We start from the raw sequence: 21,368 nt of genomic DNA on the forward strand, positions 1-21,368 counted from the left end.
CATCATAACTATACACTTGTTTCTTTGCTTTATAACCAGGAGTAGAAAAAAATATTTTGAAAGAAATTATGAATTTTCACTATATAATCAGTAGAGCCCCCTCCCCTTTCACAAGAATCCCACATGACATCACATAACCCTGGGGCCATGAATTTCACAATTTTGGAAGAGGCATTCTTGCTTATCATAACCATGCACTTCCTTTGTTTAAATAATACCCAGGAGCAGAGAAGATTTTCAAAGAATTGATGCATTTTCACTATATAATCAATAGAGCCCCACCCTAACAGCAGAACCTCTGATCCAGGGGCCATGAAATTCAAAATTTCTGAAGAGGCACTCTTGCTCATCATAACCATGTTCTTAGTTAGTTTCTTTAATACCCATGAGCAGAGAAGAAGATTTTCAAAGAAATAATGCATTTTCACTATATAATCAATAGAGCCCCCCCCCCTTCACCAGATACTCTGACCCAGGGGCCATGAAATTCATAATTTCTGAAGAGGCACTCTTGCTCATCATAACCATGTTCTTAGTTAGTTTCTTTAATACCCAGGAGCAGAGAAGAACATTTTCAAAGAAATAATGCATTTTCACTATATAATCAATAGAGCCCCCTCCCCCTTTCACCAGAACCCCTGACCCAGGGGCTATGAAATTCAAAATTTTGGAAGAGGCACTCTTGCTCATCATAACTATGTACTTAGTTAGTTTATTTAATACCCAGGAGCAGAGAAGAAGATTTTCAAAGAAATAATGCATTTTCACTATATAATCAATAGAGAAGATTTTCAAAGAAATAATGCATTTTCACTATATAATCAATAGAGCCCCCTCCCCCTTTCACCAGAACCCCTGACCCAGGGGCCATGAAATTCATAATTTTGGAAGAAGCACTCTTGCTTATCATAACTATGTACTTAGTTAGTTTATTTCATACCGATGAGCAGAGAAGAAGATTTTCAAAGAAATAATGCATTTTCACTATATAATCAATAGAGCCCCCCCCCCCCCCTTTACCAGAACCCCGACCCAGGGGCAATTTTGGAAGAGGCATTCTTGCTTATCATAACTACTTGTACTTAGTTAGTTTATTTTATACCCAGGAGCAGAGAAGAAGATTTTCAAAGAAATAATGCACTTTTACTATATGATCTATATAGCCCGGGTGTTGCTAAAACGCGGAACGGAAAACGGAAAATATGATACCAGTTTACAGCCCTTGAAAAATACAAATTATACCAAGAACGATATAAATTATATGTGTTGTTCATATTTAACCTTGATATCAAGAATGAGTTGATCTCTTCATGTATACCGGTATTCTCATATGAAGTTTCCAGTACAAAAGCAAAGCATATGGTACGGAAAACATAAAATATATACACGTGGTATATATAAAACCTTGTGGTGAGATATGAGTGAATTAACTTTATAATGGACCACTCTGATCAAAATGAATAGCCAGTATTCGATATTTATATGTGCGAACACAACATAATTTTCGATGCACAGGTACCTAAAGCACGAATAACCAAGATATCGTACAACTCTGCATCCCCAACCCATCCCCCGTATTTGGCCAAATTGTAAAACTGGAAAACAACACTGACCGATTGCACAGAATAACATTAAAATTGCTATGATGGAGAAATCACACATTTTCCAGAAAATGAACTCTCGTAATTTATATATTATTTGGTAGGGAGGGGGGATGATGCATAGATGTAGCCTACGTTGTCCTCGCTTCAAGTGCCTGACGGTGGATAGAGCAGATTCAGGATATTTTTAGGGGTGGGTGGGTTAATGTGTACTTTTCCCATCAACTTCACAGGGGTCCGTGATTTTTTTTGGGGGGGGGGGGGGGGGAGGGAGGTCATTTTTCTTAATAAATATTTACTTTACAATGTACACGTAATAACTCTGCAAATTTCGGTGGGTCCGAACCCCATCCCGAACCCACTCTAGATCCGCACATGCCTATAGTTTAATAAGCATGTCCTCTATTCTTTCCTTAATGTCAGTGATCGTTGTCTGGAATACAAATGTGTACATAATTATTCTCTTTCCTGCCAACCCACCCCACCCCGCCCCTGTTTTAAAACACCATTGCCTGTTTCATAATAAATGATAAAAACGAGAGTTTTGTCTTTGGTGAATAAGCTTTAAAAATTAGATTTGGACAAGTGATGAATGAGTATCAGATAGATACTTGGGCTGTTTGTCTAATTAGTATGTATTTCATTGACCACCGCATGAAGTTCTTGGGGGGGGGGGGGGGGGGGTCATGAATAAATTACATTGTTATGTTATTTTTTTTTAATGAGACATAAATTATATGATAAAGAATACTGGTTCCTGTCTGATTTATATATGCTTGAAGTAAATAATTTGATATAAGATTTTCCGTTTTCCGTTCCGTTCCGCTTTCCGTTCCGCATTTTAGCAACACCCATATAGCCCCACCCTAGCCCCAGAACCCCTAACCCTGGGGCCATGAATTTCACAATTTTGGTAGAGGGCTCAATGCTTATTACAATCATGCCAACAGTTTGACTGCATGATGTCCAGGAGTAAAGAAGAAGATTTTTAAAGATTGCATTAATTTTAGTGGTTTTTGCCTCACCCTTCAGGCCCCAGGGGGACAGGGACCCTGAAATTCACAAATTTTGTTCCCCGGATAGCAATAGGTCACCTGAGTAAACTCAGGTGACCTAATAAGATTTAGCAAATACATGTATCTTACCAAAGTGTTAACACTAATACATATACATGTATTACAGAGTACTATTATTAGTACATACTTGCAGATTCTGAGAACATCTTTGATTTCTCCTTTTTTAGCAGCTTGCATGATCATCTCCCCTTCCATCTCAATGTTAGACACCTGTAAAATCTCTGCCAGTCTGAAACATAAAAATACACAGTATTACACAACTCTATGATTTCAATTTATTGCATTGTAAGTCAGAAACTTCAACCTAGTGCCTTTTGTCCTGAATGCCACTGGGTCTATCAGGATAGCTTTCCTAACTTTTGTTTCTGCCAGCACAATACACACCTGTAAGCTTCAGTCCAATGTCTGCTCTCCTGAAAGATTAGAAGTTGTATTTTTTCCCAGAATTTTATAAATGCAGAAAAAAAAAACAAAATACATATACATGTATATGAAATTCAAGAATGCCAGGAAATGATTTTGAGCCTTATTAAATGACCTTTTTGAAAAAGTCCACCATGTAGGTATGCAGGGTTTTCCTTCTGAAGTCTGGTTTAACATACTGATCCAGTGTTAGATAAATGGAGAATTCTTTCTGAAATAAAAATACAGACTGGAAATTGACATACTAGCATTGCCACGTTAAATTACAATTCTGTATGCTATTAATTTCACCTACAGTAGTTCCTAAATACACATTTCTCTAAAATCCTCAGTATCATACAATACTATAGACAAAAGGAAACCAACACATAATTGAAGGTATTTCTTAATAAATATTATACAGTTACATGTATACAGTTACATGTATACATGTAACTGTATAATATTTATTAAGAAATACCTTCAATTATAACAGAAAGACAGAACTACATATACCATATATGCTAACAAAAATGCCATTTCAAGTTGTATAAAGTTATCTTGACAAATTGTCAGTCAAATTTATAGAATAGATACCAGTATAAACAGCCTACTAGACATTGAATGTATAGAAGAAAACATACCAGCAATGCATGGACATTTTTTACATTAAACAGTAAGAACTCCAAATCATCAACTTCAAATTGATCTGGAAAAAAAAAGAACAAAAATAAATGTGTATCATAACGATTTTTTAAAAATCATTTTGTGTAAAAAAAAAAGTGGACATTATCATGATTATGATATAAACCTGGAATTCTGCTGATAATGAATTTGATCAGGTAAATCCCAGCCTCACACAACAGCTGTTGTCTGATTAAGCACACCTAAAACATGTAAAATAAAGATTTATATAAGACTACATAAAATTGAAATTACAGTTCTAAGGCCTACACACATCTGTGTTTTGAGGTATTTTCATTACAGTTTTTAGAGTATTTTCAATGAAATTTAAAGTTGGTAGTGTAATATTAGTTAGCCTAATCAGAATTCTACATGTATATTTGAATTCCCTTCATCTTCTTTGATTTAAATTAAAAATCTGCTAAAATTTCACCACAAATGTTTTTCCCACAGCTAGAGCTTACATTTTTATCAAAGATGACTGGGTCTTTAAGGTGAACAATGACGAATCCTATCAGGTGACGACAGCAGGTCAAGGTCAAGTGGGTGGGGCACTGTCTCAGCAGCTCCATACACTCATATAACTGTCAACAGAAAACAAACATATCACACAGATCTCTAATGAAATGTTTAAAAAATAAAAAACTGAAGAGCCCCATGTTTACTTGAGTCACCATTCTCCTCCTGAATGATCAATATAATCCTTTACTGTGAAAACCAGTTTTAACAATTGAAACTTTATCACATTTGGATAACAAGACAGACTTATTGTGACTTTGTTTTCTTAAACTTTGACCCCTTATTCATTATAGACACTCCCCCCTTTTTTCACATTTTCATTTAGAGTTATGAATCAATTCCTCTTGTGGCATCATTCCTTTCGAGGGTCCATGAAGATGCTGTAAATTTAAATAATTAACTTTGGTCCAGCTGTCTCAGAGGAGAACATTTTTACCATCTTTCTTATAATTTTCTTCTTAAAATTTTGACTAGCTGTTGTGGCCCTAATCTTTGGGGTAATATATGAAATAAAACACAATTAAAAATTCCTCACAAGCCTTTTCTCTGCCACAGACTAACTAGTGGCCAATGTGAATCTATAATAGAGGATGGAGCCCAAAACTTGTATAAAAGATCCTTTTAAAGTTCCAATCTAAGTTCATTTCTACATACATGTATAAAGTATGAAATTAATTTTCTTTTTATACATATTTATATGTATGCACATTGGAATTTTCTAACCTCTTTCAAAATAAATTAAATGAAAAAATTCACGATCTATAAAAAATAAATCCTGCATTTAAAAGAGCAGTTGTTTGGGGTATTTAAATCCCCTTCTAGACCAGGAAGTATAAACACCTGACAGGTAGATAACACAAGTGTGTCATGTGATCAGAGTACATAGAGACTGCACTTGGAGATCGATCAAGGACAGCCACCATTATTGAAATCAGGTAAAAAATGTTCCAAGTTTTTCTGTGCATATGAAAACAATTCTGAAAGTCATTGAAAATTCAGTACTGTGGGCTTTAACTATGGTGAACAAAATTTCCTTCCCATAAAGTTCCAATATACCTTGTATATGTAATACGATAATATGTCTATCAACATGTTTATCTGTCTAATGGCTTCAAGCAATCTTTTGTTCTGGAGTCCAAAAAAATCATGTAGCCCTCAAAACCAGTCAATAAATGCAAAATCATTTATGTTGAATTTTTATTCTTCAGTCAAAACATCTAACAATGGACCCCCGTACCAGTGCCCAAGACGTGATGCGATGTGACCTATGTGAGACTGCTGTGGTACAGATGCACTGTGATACATGTCTTGTCAACCTGTGTACAGCTTGTGTAGGAAAACACATGATATCTGATGAATCCAAGGATCACAAAGTTGTGAAATTTCAGGCCAGGAAATCCACTCCCCTCTACCCTGAATGTAAATCTCATAACAAAGATCGATGTGAAATGTACTGTAATCAGTGTGACATTCCTGTCTGTCTTACCTGTCTTGCATCAAAACAACATTTAGGTCATGAATTATCTAAAATCTTGCAAGTTGTGGGTGAAAAGAAGGACATCATTATAAAAGAAAAAAATGAATTAAATGAGACGATTTATCCAACCTACCAGGACATTGTCTCTGATGTACAAAACAGAATGAGTCAGTTAGAAAAGGAATATGGAGATCTCTCTACAGCCATAACAAAACATGGAGAGGACTGGCACAGAGAAATTGACAAACTTCTCATGAAACTTAAAGCTGAAGTTGATGAGATGAAAAACACACAGTTACAAACTCTACAGAAACATCTGGATGAAATAAGCAAGAAAATGTCTGACATCAAGGATGAAATCAATTCAATGGAAACTGTAACAGACACTAATGACTTGTCAAAACTATTTAGTGTCACATCCAATGTACACACATACAGAAATCTTCCACACAAAATAATGCCATCTTTACCCAAATTCATTCCAGGAAAAACCCATGGAGAAGAACTTAGTAAAATGTTTGGAGCCTTATCATCAAGTTCTTTAACATCAGATAAACATGGCTACAGCATGAAGACACCACAGAAATCACCAGAAGCTGGATCCTCTCCTCCAGTCAAACAGCTGCTTGATGAACCAGAGACTGTCACCAACATAGACACTGGGTATTTCAAACTTTACAATGTGGCTTGTCTGAGTGATGAAGAAATCTGGACAAGTGGAACTGGCAGCACCATGAAACTCTTCAGCATCAATCAGGGATCACGACTCAAGTCAATCAGAACCAAGTCAGGGAACATGCCATCTAACATAGCAGTGACAAAAAGTGGAGATCTAGTTTATACTGATTACAATGGTAGAACTGTGAACATTGTGAAGAATGAGAAGATAGAGGAGGTGATCAGACTACAGAACTGGGAACCTAAAGGTGTCTGTAGTACCTCCTCTGGTGACCTCCTGGTTATCATGGACAGTGATGATAACACACAATCAAAAGTTGTCCGTTACTCAGGCTCCACAGAGAAAAAAAGCATTCAGTTTGATGATAAAGGTAAACCTCTCTATTCACCTAGTTCTTTTTGTCTTAGATATGTTACTGAGAACAAGAACCAGGATATCTGTGTGTCTGATGATGTAGCTAATGCAGTAGTGGTGGTCAATCAGTCCGGGAAACTGAGATTCAGGTACACTGGACATACTCCTGCTCCAAAGAACCAATCATTCAGTCCACAAGGAATCACCACAGACAGTCAGAGTCACATCCCTACAGCTGATTCTAACAATGACTGTGTCCACATCATAGACCAGGATGGACAGTTCCTCTGTTACATAGACTGTGGACTGAGTTATCCCTTGGGACTGTGTACAGATGCAAATGACAATCTGTTTGTTGCTCAATTAAGAAACAAACAAGTGAAGAAAATCAGATATCTGCTGTGAAATGCTTAACTGTGTTGTATTCTATGTAATTAAAGAGCTATGTAATATTACTGATGTATGCTTCACTATGGAATCTTACAATAATACATATACAAATATCAGTCTTATTATCAAAGCACATCTTTAATCATTAAAAAAAATAATGAATGTCCATAGAAAATACATGTAAGTGAAACTTCAAATACATACAGGTTTTATAATGTATTTCCTATGAAAATGGTTTGTGTTGGTCCTGTAGTGTAAAAAATATGTTTTAGTATATTTCCCCCTACACAAAGCACTATCTAAAAATCATCTAATTTTTTCTGCAATAATTCCTGTGTTAATTCCTGTAATAACAAACAAAGACATTTTATGGTTCATATTTGTGCAAATAATTGCATTTTATCCTATATACATGTACTATTTGATTTCCACAGCAATTTTAAATGAAAACGTTTTATGAAGACTATATTTTTTTTCTCAAGACTTTCAAACAAAAATATTTCTGTTGCACTTACATATAGTTTTAGTTTATGCCCAATTTTTCACTTCCTTGACTGGACTATCACAGGGATTTCATTAAATGTTAGACTTAAACTTTGATTCGGGTTAGAATTTTTGTTATCATCTTGTATAACTAAAAGTTACCAGAACAAGCTGTATTCTTGCCTTGTTTTTGTGAATGAGATCTCTACACTTGAAGAGATAGATTTCCTGTTCATACTCTGTGTTACCGTACGCCTCCATCACACTCAGGGCGTCCTGAACACAGTCTGGTTTGTCTTGGACCAGGATGTACTTAATCAGGTCCTACAAAAAGATTTATATTTAGAAACCTGCCATTAATTATCTAGAAATATAAGTTCTGAAGGAAGACATTGTATACTGTATATGGAGTAAATAAATAAAGGAAACATGCCTCATTGGATTGTTTGTCTGGTACCCGGTTGACTCCGTACTTTAGAACCAGTTTTCTGACAGTCACCATCTTGTATTGCTCCTGTATCTCTGTGGCTCTGAAAAATATCTATCTGAGTTTAAAGAAAAATTACTTAAGTTCACTTTTTGTGGATTGACAATATAACAGAAATCTAAAAACAAGTCAGTTTAGGTGTCATGTAGAAAGGTCTTGACAATATATTGTGCTTCCTGTGAGGCTAACTTTTTCAATACTGCAAGGACAAAAAAATCAAAAAAGTTTGTTGCTATCAGTGGTGGATCCAGGAATTTCATAATGGGGGGGGGGGGGGGGGGGGCAAAGTAGAAGGCAGGGGGAGTCGGGGGCTGCATTGAAGCTCCCTAGCGGGTCCAGGACAAAGCCCTGGTGGGAGTTTGAGAGGGCAAAGCCCCTTGAAACTGACGAATTCTAACAAATAAGAGATGTTTTTCCCTTGATTTTGGGGGGGCGGGGGGGGGGGGGGGGGGGGGGGGGGGGCTGGATCTGCCTTTGGTTATGAGCTAATAATACAGGTTTATCTTCCTTTAGTTCCTTATGTACACTTATGTGAAAGTTTGCTATAACACTTCTGATTTTCCAAAAGAAATCAGATTTACAATTGAAATGCATACAATTTCAGCATACAGTTGTACATTGTGGGAAACAATTTGAAAGAAATGGGTTTTTTACTTAACAATTTATAAAGAATTAACAGTCCATTATTCCAGTAATAGTTATCTCCCTTCTTAAATTGTCAAAAACATTGTACATGTTTGAATGAGAAATAGTTAAATAGTGTAGCAGTGAGGTAAAGTTGATATACAGTATATAGTGACTTGGGATGTGAGGTAAAGATATACAGTATATACTGACTTGGGATGTTCTAATTCCATGCCCTCCTGTATGAGTTTCTCAATCTGAGCCGACAGAGGAATACGTGCCATCTTCATCGTCTCCAGAATGGCTTCACACTTGGACTACAACAAAGAAGTAAAATGTAGTTACTGAAGTACGAGTCCCACTATAAGGCTGGATATAGGACCAGAGTTCTGGAGAGCCTTTTTTTGTCCCTACCCTGGGGTCTTTGATACAACCAATGACTGCTATCACTTTGGCTTCCCATGGAGCTTCTCCATAGAATGAGGTCAGTCCCATGCTTCTCTCTAACAAATCCTGAAAATGCAACAAAAATTGTAGCATTTGCTATGTATTCCTATGTAAAATGTTGATCGCCCATTGTGGTCTCACCCTACCCCTAAGGATCATGATTTGAACAAACTTGATTTTACATTACCTGAGGATGCTTCCATATAAATATGACTAATCATGGCTTTGCTGTTCTTAACATGAATTTTTTTAAAGATGTTTCCTATGTAAATGTTGATTGTCCATTGTGGCCCCACCCTAATCTGGGGGTGGGGTGGAAGGTAGAGGGGGGGGGATTTAAACAAATTCAAATCTACACTACCAAGGATGCTTCCATACAAATATATACATGGCTTTGCTGTTTTTGTGAAGAAGATTTAAAGATTTTTCCTATATATACACACAAAACTTTGTTCACCTACAGTGGTCCCACACTACCCCCAGGGGTCATGATTGGTAAATACTTGAATCTTCAAAACGTCAGGAGGTTTTCATTTAATTTCATCTTTTCTGGCCCAGTAGTTCTTCAAAAGATTTTTAACTGATGCCTTTAATTTTTAACACCAATTCATAATTATCTTCCCTCAAAAGAGGGTGTGCCCTTTCACTTGAACAAATTTGAATCCCTTTTACCCAAAAATACTCTGTGGCAGATTTGGTTGAAATTAGTCTAGAGGTTCTGGAGAAAAAGATGAAATTGTAAACAGTTTACAACAACGACCACATGAAGGACAACAACAACAGACAATGAACGATTTTGATCAGAAAAGCTCACTTGAGCCTTCGGATAAAAATGAGAAAAATACTGGCTGCACTTAATTCTCTATGTATATATATTTGTAGTCCAGTCAATATAGGCCCAACATCAAACTAATTTCAAAAGAAATTATTTTTCTGATAAATGAAATCTAACATACAGAATTTATCTAGTAAAAAATCTAAGAAAATCTAATGAAGGGAAAGCATAATTTTGGCATGATTTATTTACCAAGCAGAACTACTGAAGAAAAGGGGAATAACTAAGTACAAGTAAATCCATTCAATGTTTTGCTCAAGAAATCAAAAGAAAATTCCTGTTATTTTTTTTTTAATGATTTTTTACCACATTTATTTTGTGCATTCTGTAGTTTGTTCATGACAAAAATATTTCTGTTTGTATATATGTTTGATGTTTAAACTGACAGGAATATTGCAGGACTTTTTATCTCTAGACCTCACCTCGATACACATTTAGTATAACAGTACAATGTAGTTATTATTCATCATATTTCTTAATTTAACCTTGACATGTGTCCTCTTTCTATATCTGGTTCCTGGGCCATAAAACTGAGATGAGCTCACTTTTGATCTCAGTCTCACTTTTCCACTATATATTCCTTTTGTAAAAGTGAGACTTAGAACAAAAGTTAGCTCGTCTCAGTTTTATGGCCCCGGAGCCTGACCTTGAAACACATTTACTAAAGACAGTATTGCTTTCAATGGTATTTCTATATCTGACCTTGACATACTAGTGAAGACTGTATCTGACCTTGACACACATTTAGTTGATACAGTAGTGCTGTCAATGGTATTTCTGTATCTGAACTTGACATACATGTATTTAGAAGAGACAGTGTCCTCTTTCTTTTTAGGACATTGACAGTCGACACACATTTAGTTAATACAGTAGTGTTGTCAATGATATTTCTGTATCTGAACTTGACATATTTAGAAAAGACTGTGTCCTCTATCTCTATCTGACCTTGACATATTTAGTGAAGACTGTGTCCTCTTTCAGGTAATGCTCCTGCATGTAAGGTCGGATCTGCTGGGTCAGGCGAGTCTGAATCATCTCCAAGGCAACCACATTATCCAACATCCTAAAGGTCACTGACTCTGTGGTCTCCTAGAACCAATTATTTAAATCTATTCACAAATTAATTGGAATCTTAGATTAAATTAATATAAAGCTTAATTACTGTAGATAGTCTAACATTTAATAATACCTTCAGCTGGTGGTATTAATATTTCATAATGATAGAGAATATACTAGCATCAAGTCTCTGACAACTGTGTCATCTTAGGAAAAAATTTTGAATAAGACTTTTATTAATCTTGTCCTTTACTGCAAATCATTTGCCTTCATAATCTCATCAGTTGTTAAACTTACAGCTAGGAACTGAGCAGAGGTGAGATAACACCTGTACTTGTAGTACAAATCATACAGGTGATAACTTACAGCTAGGAACTGAGCAAAGGTCAGATAACACCTGTACTTGTAGTACAAATCATACAGGTGATAACTTACAGCTAGGAACTGAGCAAAGGTCAGATAACACCTGTACTTGTAGTACAAATCATACAGGTGATTACTTACAGCTAGGAACTGAGCAAAGGTCAGATAACACCTGTACTTGTGGTAGAGGTCATACAGGTGTTGTAAATTTGTGATCAGTTTCTTCACAGGGTCCAACACAGCTGCTATGTTGATCTTGGTCTGAGTAAAGAATAAGATATACATCTACATGTACATTGTATATTAAATTATAAAGCAAATTAAAATCAAATTTAACTACATGAAAACTTCATTTAAATTGTCAGATTCAAAACTTGATTAAAAAGTAGCAACTTAGCCTAAGTACTGTAGATTCCTAAATATACGCGAGGAATTAATTATCGCGTAATTACGCGAGAAGCACCACTCGCGAAATAAAATTACTCGCTTTAATTTTTATGGTGCTAAAATCAGTGTAAAATCTCTTGATCAACCGTCCACTCGCGAATTATTGTTCTCGCGATATTACGTTTAAGAGCCATTTCGCGAAAATAAGTACTCGCGAAAAATAAGGAATCTACAGTAATGCTTTTTCTGCAAGTGGTAACTTGATGTTTTCCATTTAACAATATTTAAAAAAAATAAATAAAAAAGAACTACATGTAAATTTAAAACCACAGAGGTCCCTTTCTTCAGATATAATTTTATACAGACCTTATTGACGAGGTCTGACTGGTCACATGTATCCTCAGTGTAGTGTATCTCCAGGGCCTGACACAGACAGTCATAGATGGACCGCATAAACTCCAGACCATTCAGAGGCCAAGCACTCTGACAGACAACATACAATTTATAATCAGTGTACTTATTATGTTACTATACATGTACAGTAAACTTCTTTTATAACGTACTCGGTTATAAAGTATCTCCGGATGTAAAGTAGCCATTCCGTAGTCCCGACAAAGTGTCTATATATTTCATTGGAAAAAACACCGCTTACAACGTATTTGTATATAACGTAATATCGCTTATAAAGTATTAGAAATTTGGTCCCGTTACATAATTACACCTCTTATAACGTATTCTGACACCTGGTTTCACACCTTTTCTATCAGTGACGGCGAATTAGTCACGGTTTGTTGACTTCATAGCTTCTCCGTAATGGGTATTTTTCTAACGAGGTTTCTTTGTTGTTTTAGGTAGATGTATTTATAATAAATTGTTTGAATAAAGTTCAACTTTGAGTCAGTAAAATTAATTAAAATTAGCAATATGACTGAAAATGATATAATTAAGCAAGTGAAAGAAAAATACAGTGATTCAATATTATAGTAGACAGTGAGGACGACGAGGCCGTGCCTGACACGTGCATACCATCTACCCAGACGATCAAAAGGCATGTCCGAAATTAGAACTTGTAAACTCGTTCGAAGGTGTGGTAGATAGTGTTTTCTCCGTTCTGGCAACTCTGGAAAATTTTGTAAATAAATGTCGTCAGGCAAACAGACAAACATTACAGACTCTTTTAAATGATCTAACGATCATCAAGATTATACAGCTGAAATAATGTATAGTTTGTGAAAATAAAATGTTATTGAATATTAATCTTTCTTAATATAAGAAATGAAACCAAATAACCTGTAAATCATTTATTTACATACTCTACATACTTTATGAATAACACACTAGCGGTTTGAAATGTGTTTACGGTAAAGGTGTATTGAGTACTTCCGGTCTCCGTTTATAACGTACACCGGTTATAACGTAGGATTTATCACAGTCCCCTGAGATACGTTATAAAAGATGTTTACTGTACTTTACTTTGTATAGTGTACTAGGAAATAACATGTTTACAGTAAACATAAAACACTGGTGAAAACATAATAAAAATTGAGAATTAAATCTTTGGGAAAAAAAGCATTGTAATTCACTTTATGATCAATAATAAATGTTACTTTTACCATCAGTTCAAGATTTGTGGCTTTTCTGATGACCCAAGAGACTAGGCTTTCCTGAAAAATAACATCATAAAATAAGTTTAACAACAATAATAACAAGAAATTCCAGACCTATAGGTTATGCAAGAAACTTGACAGTTTAATTCTTTCCTATGTTTAATAGTTATTCTCTATGTATACTATCCTATTGCATAATGAAAACTTTCAAAACAAAACATCAATATAACTTTATATTTGTTATACTAAAAATAAAATATTTAAAATAGGCCTCTGACCAGTTTATCTGGAATGAGTCTGATGACATAAGGGATGATGCTGTCCCTCAGAATACCAAGTATTTCTACAGCTTTCACTTTCTCTGGTATATAGGACAGGAAGGCATCTACCACACCAGGCTTCAAGATTCTCTCCCACTCAGACTACAAAACAACATCTAAATAATAATGTCCAGTATTTCTACAGCTCTCACTTTCTCTGGTATATAAGACAGGAAGGCATCCACAACACCAGGCTTCAGTATTCTCTCCCACTCAGACTACAAAAACAACATCTAAATTATAATGTCCAGTATTTCTACAGCCAACTCTTTCTCTGGTATATAACACAAGGCCTCCACAATACCAGAGTTCTGGATTCTCTCTCACTCAGACTACAAAACATCAAAATAATAAAATTTCTCCAACTACAAAACAACATCAATACTCTCTTCCAGCCTAGGAAATTACATCAACATCACAATTAATGTGGTTCTCTTGCCAATTCAGGCTATAATAAATCATCAAAATAATAATGTTGCATTCTCTTCTTTTCATCCTTTTAAAATATTTCAAATCATACATAATTCAGCACTCTCTTCCCTTATCCTTTAGAACCATGTAAAATTTTTAAACCAGAAGTCTCTGTCAAGACTGTAGTCTACTGTCAGGATTCTAACAAATTTAAATCTACACTACCTGAGGATGCTCCTGTATCAATAAGACTAATCATGGCACTGCTGCTCTTGAGAAGATTTTTAAATAAATTTTCATATGTATTCCTCTGTAAAACTTTGATCACCCATTGTGGCCCCACCCTACCCCAGGAAGGGGGGGGGGGGGGGTTGAACAAATTTGAATCTACTCAACCCAAGGATGCTTCCATATAAATATGACCAATCATAGCATTGCTGTTCTTAAGAACAGGGGTAGACAAATAGAATTTTTCAGTACTTGCCCTCGGACAGGTTACCATCGTAAAATTACTTGTCCTACCAAAAAATATGCTTGTCCCACTTTTTCTTAATTAACATAAAATTAAAGCATTATCGTTAAACATTAAATATTTCTCAACTGATACACTACATGGGGACCAAACTAGACATAAAATCACTTAATTTTTTGCACGGAAAAATTTAGTGGTATGTCTTGTTCCAGGGAGATTTCTTGTGCAGTGTGCATAATTTAAACTTTTCTCTGTATTACTTTAACATCCCAAAAATACTGAAAGATAGAATTTTTTTTTTTTGAATATTATAAAGTATTTGATTATGAAAACCACCACTGCATGTCGATTGTGACTTTCAGTGATCGCCAGTCAACAGCTCCAATTTTAATATCAGTATAACACGTTTGTACTCACGGCATGAATTTTTACATTATTTTTTACAATACCTAAAAAGGTCGAAAATCCTCTTCAACTTTTTTGACATGGAATCGATAGCTGCTATGTTTTACATCCTGTGTGTATTTTAACTACACATAAATGAGTAAATTCTAGAGGAGTTCTGACCGAGTATACGATGTAGTAATGAACAGCAGCGAAAAACAGGTGCTCTACCGTGATTCATTACATTTCAACAGCGATAAAACAAACAACATTTGATTTTTTGTTAACTGGAGAAGCACTTGTCCGCGGGCAGGTACCACTTATCAAATAACTTGCCCGCCAAACAAAATTGGTTGTCCCGGGCGTCAGGCAATGCTATTTGTCTAGCCCTGAAGAAGAAGATTTTTAAAGATTTTTCCCTATATATTTCTATGTAAAACTTTGATCACCCATTGTGGCCCCACCCTACCCCAGGGGTCATGATATGAACAAATTTGAATCTACACTACCTGAGGATGCTTCAGTGATTGGGAAGGCCATGAAGGTCAAGGGGACTATGGTGCAACCATCAAAATTTTTAATGGGCCATTTTGAAAATGAATGGGTCTTCTATATATTCTGAAGGGCCATTTTAAGAAATAATAAAATGACAAACAAATATGAAGTATAGAAGAAAACATGTTTTTTATTAACCAGATCTTATTTTTCACCTTTGCAGTGCAGCACATTTAAAGAAACCCCCACACAATATGATTTACCCATATTTTTGGATCAATAATGTCAAAATTTGGATTGAACTGTGAGGCTTCATATAACAGGAAGCAGTTTTTGATAGATTTTAACCAATGAGATCTGTTGTGTTAAAATGACTGCATTTAAAATGAAAGTAAAACAAGTAAGAAAGTCGTAAGCAAAATATTTCCAACTAACATCGCTAAAAATTGAATGCGCACCTTGGCCCGGCAAATGGTTGATTTCATGTGCCAATTTTCACTTCAATGTGACTATGGCCCGTGGTGCAAGCCCTTCCCAATCAATGATACTTCCACATAAGTTTCTACTTTCCTAGCCAAGTGGTTATTGAGAAGATTTTTTAAAAAGATGCCATTAATTTTTCACTCATGCGTAATTACATGTAACTCCCCTTGAAAGAGTTTTTTGGCCCGTGGTCTTGAGAAGATTTTTAAAAAATGCAACTTCTTAATTTCATGTATCTTCCCTTGAATGAGGGTGTGGACCTTCATTTGAAAAAACTTGAATTCCCTTCAACCAAGGATGCTTTGTTGCAAGTTTGGTTGATACTGGCCCAGGGGTTCTTGAGAAACAAGAGGCCCATGGGCCACAACACTCACCTGAGTAACTTTAGCCTTGCTGTTTTTCACCTGATTCCCCCCCTTGTAGTACTTATTGTGGCCTCACCCTATCCCCAAGGGTCATGATTTGAACAATTAGAATCTACACTATTCCAGAAAGCTTCCATTTAAGTTTCAGCTTTTCTAGCCCAGTGGTTCTTGAAAAGATATTTAAAAATTTTCCTACATATTTCAATGAGAAAATTGGATTCCCTTTTGTGGCCCCGACCTAACCCCAGGGGTCATTATTTGAACAATTTAAAATCTACACTACCCAAGAATGCTTCCACTTAAGTTTCAGCCTTTCTTGCCCAGTGGTTCTTGAGAAGAAGATTTTTGAATGACCCCACCCAGTTTGTGTCTTTTCTTGATTATCTCCCCTTTGAAGGAGGCTTGGCCCTTCATTTTAACAATTTAAACTTCCCTTCACCCAAAGATGCTTTGTACCAAGTTTGGTAAAAATTGGTCCAGAGGTTCTTGAGAAGAAGTTGAAAATGTGAAAAGTTTACAGACGGACGGGCGGATGGACAGACGGACGGACGGACGACGACAACAGGTGATCAGAAAAGCTCACTTGAGCTTTCAGCTCAGGTGAGCTAAAAAAGTCGAAAATGTAAAAGTTTACAGATAGACGGACGCCAAATTAAATGTGATCAGTAAAGCTCACTTGAGTCTTCAGCTCAGATGAGCTAAAAAACAAGAAAGAGAATTATGTATCTTAGTGTAGTCTACTAGTCTATCAAGTTTTATTGAAATTGGATCAAAAATGTAGAAATAGCATTTTGGAAAAAAAAAAGTTTATAGACGGCTACAGACATGAAGAGTCAACTGACACCTTACTATCACACCTCTTTCGGTTTCTGAGCAGTAGAGCTAAAACTTGAGCATTCTCTCCCAATCAACCCAGAGAAACATAAGTTCATAAACCTTTCTTACTCAGCAGTACAATTCTACAAGTCATACTTGAGAACAAACTCCACTGAACATTGTGTTCATGCATTGTCAGGAGCAAAAGACAGTGAATCTTTTCTTCTTAATACAGTTTTTGGCATCTGCAGATGTAGAATGGAGAATTCAAAATTGCTTGCTATATTTACATTTCTCCTATTGTTGGATTCAATATTCCCCATAGCATAGGCTGATAAATATACAATTATAATTCACCTGACGTTGGACCCAAATGGTGAGTCCCACACTAAGATTCCCCTAATTCACCTGATGTTGGACCCAGATGGTGAGTCCTACACTAAGATTCCCCTAATTCACCTGATGGTGGACCCAGATGGTGAGTCCAAAACTAAGATTCCCCTAATTCACCTGAGGTTGTACCCAGATGGTGAGCCCCAAACTAAGATTCCCCTAATTCACCTGATGTTGGACCCAGATGGTGAGTCCTACACTAAGATTCCCCTAATTCACCTGATGGTGGACCCAGATGGTGAGTCCAAAACTAAGATTCCCCTAATTCACCTGAGGTTGGACCCAGATGGTGAGCCCCACACTAAGATTCCCCTAATTCACCTGAGGTTGGACCCAGATGGTGAGCCCCACACTAAGATTCCCCTAATTCACCTGATGTTGGACCCAGATGGTGAGCCCCACACTAAGATTCCCCTAATTCACCTGATGTTGGACCCAGATGGTGAGCCCCACACTAAGATTCCCCTAATTCACCTGATGTTGGACCCAGATGGTGAGCCCCACACTAAGATTCCCCTAATTCACCTGATGTTGGACCCAGATGGTGAGTCCCACACTAAGATTCCCCTAATTCACCTGATGTTGGACCCAGATGGTGAGTCCCACACTAAGATTCCCCATCCTCATGTTGTGTTGAGCCTCCTCTAGTAGATCAGCCTTCCTGAAATGGTCCCAGTTGTCAGCACTAAAAAAGAAATAAACACTCCATGTTATGTTTTTTTAAGTACAGTGTACAGTGTACAGTTAATTATTGAACATAAGGTTCATTTTATTTTCATTTAGTACCTGTACTGATTGGAGCTGTATGCCATACGATACGTGTTCAATCTTCGAGAGATTTCATTCAACTGAAGCAGAAAAAATGTCATAAATTTCAAAATTGTGTCTTTGTTAATGGTGCTTTTCAGCATGTATATATCTTATTTTTGAAACAGCTCTTCATAATTACCTTGGTGGTTAAACTGTGCTGTTTTTTCTTCCCTTTGGTATCTAATTTTTGCTCAGGAAATTCCATCAACTTTTGAAATAAAAGAAAAATCTGAACAACCATTCAAACATCTTTAAACACAATTTCACTTATTTTTTTTTTTCTTAATTTGTAAGGGATAACTTCTACAACTGTAAAACTGTTGTTGGAAGTTTGTTTGTTTGTTTTTTTAAATAAATACAAGTTATTGAGCATCTTTTCATAATGCTTTTTTTTTTTTTGGGGGGGGGGGGGTGTTAAACATGCATTTGTTTGTTTGCTTGTATTCAAGAAAATCACCATTTTTCTGCAATGCTCCAACATTTGTTGTGTGAGGCCCAGTGTAGGGAGGGCAGAGTTCATACAGTTCTCTATCAGCTCTAAATCATCCTGTAATATTGAAACACATTATAATGAAATGTAAGAGCTGTAAAGACTAAAAACAATAAAACATAGTCAAGGCTACTCACTTGTCTTTTCCTTTTCTATACATTAATAAGCATTTCATAAACATACATGTATCTGCTTTTGGCATTACGCTTTTATATGTAGATCAAGAAAATGTGAGAAAAACAATGTGAATTCCAGTTATCTGTTTTAGTCCTTCATCTGTGTGTATTTCACACATTAATACAAAGAAACATAATTTAGCACCATATATTAACAAGATAAAAGCTGGGTACTTCACATAGTTTACTACTTCTTATACAGATGAGTATAAATGTGATGCAAAAAGAGAGAGGCGCCAGTCAACATACTACATGTACATACATGCACATGACTGTATATCCTGAAATGAACAAACAGTGTAGATGTCTCTTAGAATTCCCACCTTGACAAACTGTAGACATTCCCAGAGCTGCTCTATCAGGTCATTAGTGGTGTCTTCTGTATATTTCTTCATATTCCAGGGAGACAACTGCTCTAGCAGATAATTCACTTTTACCTTGTATACATGCTACAATAACAAAGAGTTTACATGCTACAATAAGAAAGGGAGATAATGATGCATAGAATTACAACTTGTAATAGTCTGATCATACTTCTATTAGGCAAGTGTGCACTTACATCAATTTCTAAATGATACATCTTTGCAAACAGCACTGCTTCTTCAAATTTCTTCTTGGACAGGATACGATACAGTCTGAAAAGAAATAATCAATGATACATCTTCAATGTACATGCAAATTTAATGTGCTACCAAAATTAGACAATAAAAATCTGCCATCATGGGAATTTAACAGAAATTCTCTGCAATATTTCTGAAAATTTTCACTCTTTCTGTAAATACCTGGATTCTGGATTGGTCTCGGTCAGACAACGGAATCTCACTGTGGACACTAAACTGGGATATCTAAACAGAGATTGAAATCAACATTGATGAAAAATTCTTTAACCCATATTTCAATCTATGAATCATATTTCATCAATCTATGAAAATGAAGAAATACATAATTTTTAATGAGTTATCACTTACTCTGCATCGGGACAACACTCCACTATAAATAAATATTCCTGAAAGAGAAAATACATTCAATATTCATTATGAAGCATACATGTATGTGCCAAGCATTTATTTAAAAGTTAATCTACCAAACAGACTAATTACCAAGCAGTTTTTTCAAAGTTTATTTATCAAGCATTTGTAAACATTTTCATTCATTCTATCAGATCCACTTTGCCATATGGAAAAAAAACTCAAAGTATAAGAAACAACAAACATAAGGAACTGATACATAATAAGCTTACCTGTGAAGGCAGACAGTCGGAGATGAAGCAGGGAGCATTCAGCTGTAAGTTATAGATACTCTCAAAGTTTGGCAGACTCTGGATCATCAGTGTACTGTGTCCTTCTACTGGTGTAGTGATCAGAGCTAGCCTCATGTCATGTAAGCTGGAAAGTTACAATAAATCATTCAAAACATTTCAAAGGTTTTGCAGGTACATTTCAACTCAAATTAAATACAAAAGGCTTACCTCCGATTCTGAACTTCTCGTTTGACTTTTACTATGCTTACCCTGATTCTGAACTTCTCTTGTTGGACTTTTACAATTCTTACCCCTGATTCTGAACTTCTCTTGTTGGACTTTTACTATGCTTACCCCTGATTCTGAACTTCTCTTGTTGGACTTTTACTATGCTTACCCCTGATTCTGAACTTCTCTTGTTGGATTTTTACTATGCTTACCCCTGATTCTGAACTTCTCTTGTTGGACTTTTACTGTACTTACCCCTGATTCTGAACTTCTCTTGTTGGATTTTTACCATGCTTACCCCTGATTCTGAACTTCTCTTGTTGGACTTTTACTATGCTTACCCCTGATTCTGAACTTCTCTTGTTTCTAATAACTGGAACTCCTGAACTTTGACCTCTGTCCACTGCTTCAGAAGAAACCAGGCCTGGGTGCTCCACAGACACAAATTACCCTAAAACAATAACAGGAATAAATTAACTTTTATCATTAAAACAATCTGTACATGTTTTATATAAGACAAAATCTTCACTGCTAGAAATCAGATATTAATGATACCTTGGTATCCAAAGAGAATAAGAAATTTCCATCATTGGTGACTTTTCCTTGTACAATTCCAGAGGCTGAAATTAGAACTGCTGGGTTTAGGTTTTCTGTTTCACAAATACATGTATATCCAATTCTTCATAAAATTATAATAGTATAGCAGCTTTTGTTTTTGTGCCAATATTTATTTGTAAAACATGTAAAAGGTAACATCACCATAAATATAATAGTATGTGGTCTTTTTGATATATCAATGACATTTTTTTGTTAT

General features: G+C 35.8%; 3 protein-coding genes across 3 annotated transcripts in view; 2 read left to right on the forward strand and 1 right to left on the reverse strand.

Moving 5' to 3' along the window:
* Positions 1-21,368, forward strand: part of LOC133174849 (tripartite motif-containing protein 2-like) — a 231,287-nt gene that overhangs the window by 103,906 nt on the left and 106,013 nt on the right. The window lies entirely within an intron of this gene.
* The window catches only part of LOC133175031 (kinetochore-associated protein 1-like), a 57,068-nt gene that overhangs the window by 28,533 nt on the left and 7,167 nt on the right, over positions 1-21,368 (reverse strand). Inside the window, 26 exon segments of the mRNA XM_061310124.1 lie at positions 2,805-2,906; positions 3,062-3,090; positions 3,216-3,311; positions 3,724-3,788; positions 3,891-3,966; positions 4,228-4,347; positions 7,849-7,989; positions 8,099-8,195; positions 8,990-9,093; positions 9,191-9,289; positions 11,004-11,147; positions 11,619-11,738; positions 12,231-12,347; positions 13,472-13,528; positions 13,750-13,893; positions 18,187-18,295; positions 18,397-18,458; positions 18,560-18,628; positions 18,878-18,967; positions 19,410-19,535; positions 19,646-19,721; positions 19,869-19,931; positions 20,055-20,092; positions 20,327-20,471; positions 20,896-21,005; positions 21,110-21,174. Coding sequence (XP_061166108.1) covers positions 2,805-2,906; positions 3,062-3,090; positions 3,216-3,311; positions 3,724-3,788; positions 3,891-3,966; positions 4,228-4,347; positions 7,849-7,989; positions 8,099-8,195; positions 8,990-9,093; positions 9,191-9,289; positions 11,004-11,147; positions 11,619-11,738; positions 12,231-12,347; positions 13,472-13,528; positions 13,750-13,893; positions 18,187-18,295; positions 18,397-18,458; positions 18,560-18,628; positions 18,878-18,967; positions 19,410-19,535; positions 19,646-19,721; positions 19,869-19,931; positions 20,055-20,092; positions 20,327-20,471; positions 20,896-21,005; positions 21,110-21,174 — 2,464 coding nt within the window.
* LOC133174895 (pyrin-like) lies at positions 5,177-7,226 on the forward strand. The gene is made up of 2 exons (XM_061309996.1): positions 5,177-5,217; positions 5,491-7,226. The coding sequence occupies exon 2, from the start codon at positions 5,506-5,508 to the stop codon at positions 7,195-7,197; it is 1,692 nt and encodes a 563-aa protein (XP_061165980.1). The 5' UTR covers positions 5,177-5,217; positions 5,491-5,505; the 3' UTR covers positions 7,198-7,226.

Source organism: Saccostrea echinata, unplaced genomic scaffold, assembly GCF_033153115.1.
Source record: "Saccostrea echinata isolate AGI-Se365-2 ecotype Australia unplaced genomic scaffold, CSIRO_AGI_Sech_v1 ptg000002l, whole genome shotgun sequence".
Classification (NCBI taxonomy): Eukaryota; Metazoa; Mollusca; class Bivalvia; order Ostreida; family Ostreidae; genus Saccostrea; species Saccostrea echinata.

What these genes read in the sequence shown, in the direction of transcription:
- LOC133174895 (XM_061309996.1), top strand. Translation starts at nt 5,506, where the DNA reads ATGGACCCCCGTACCAGTGCCCAAGACGTGATGCGATGTGACCTATGT.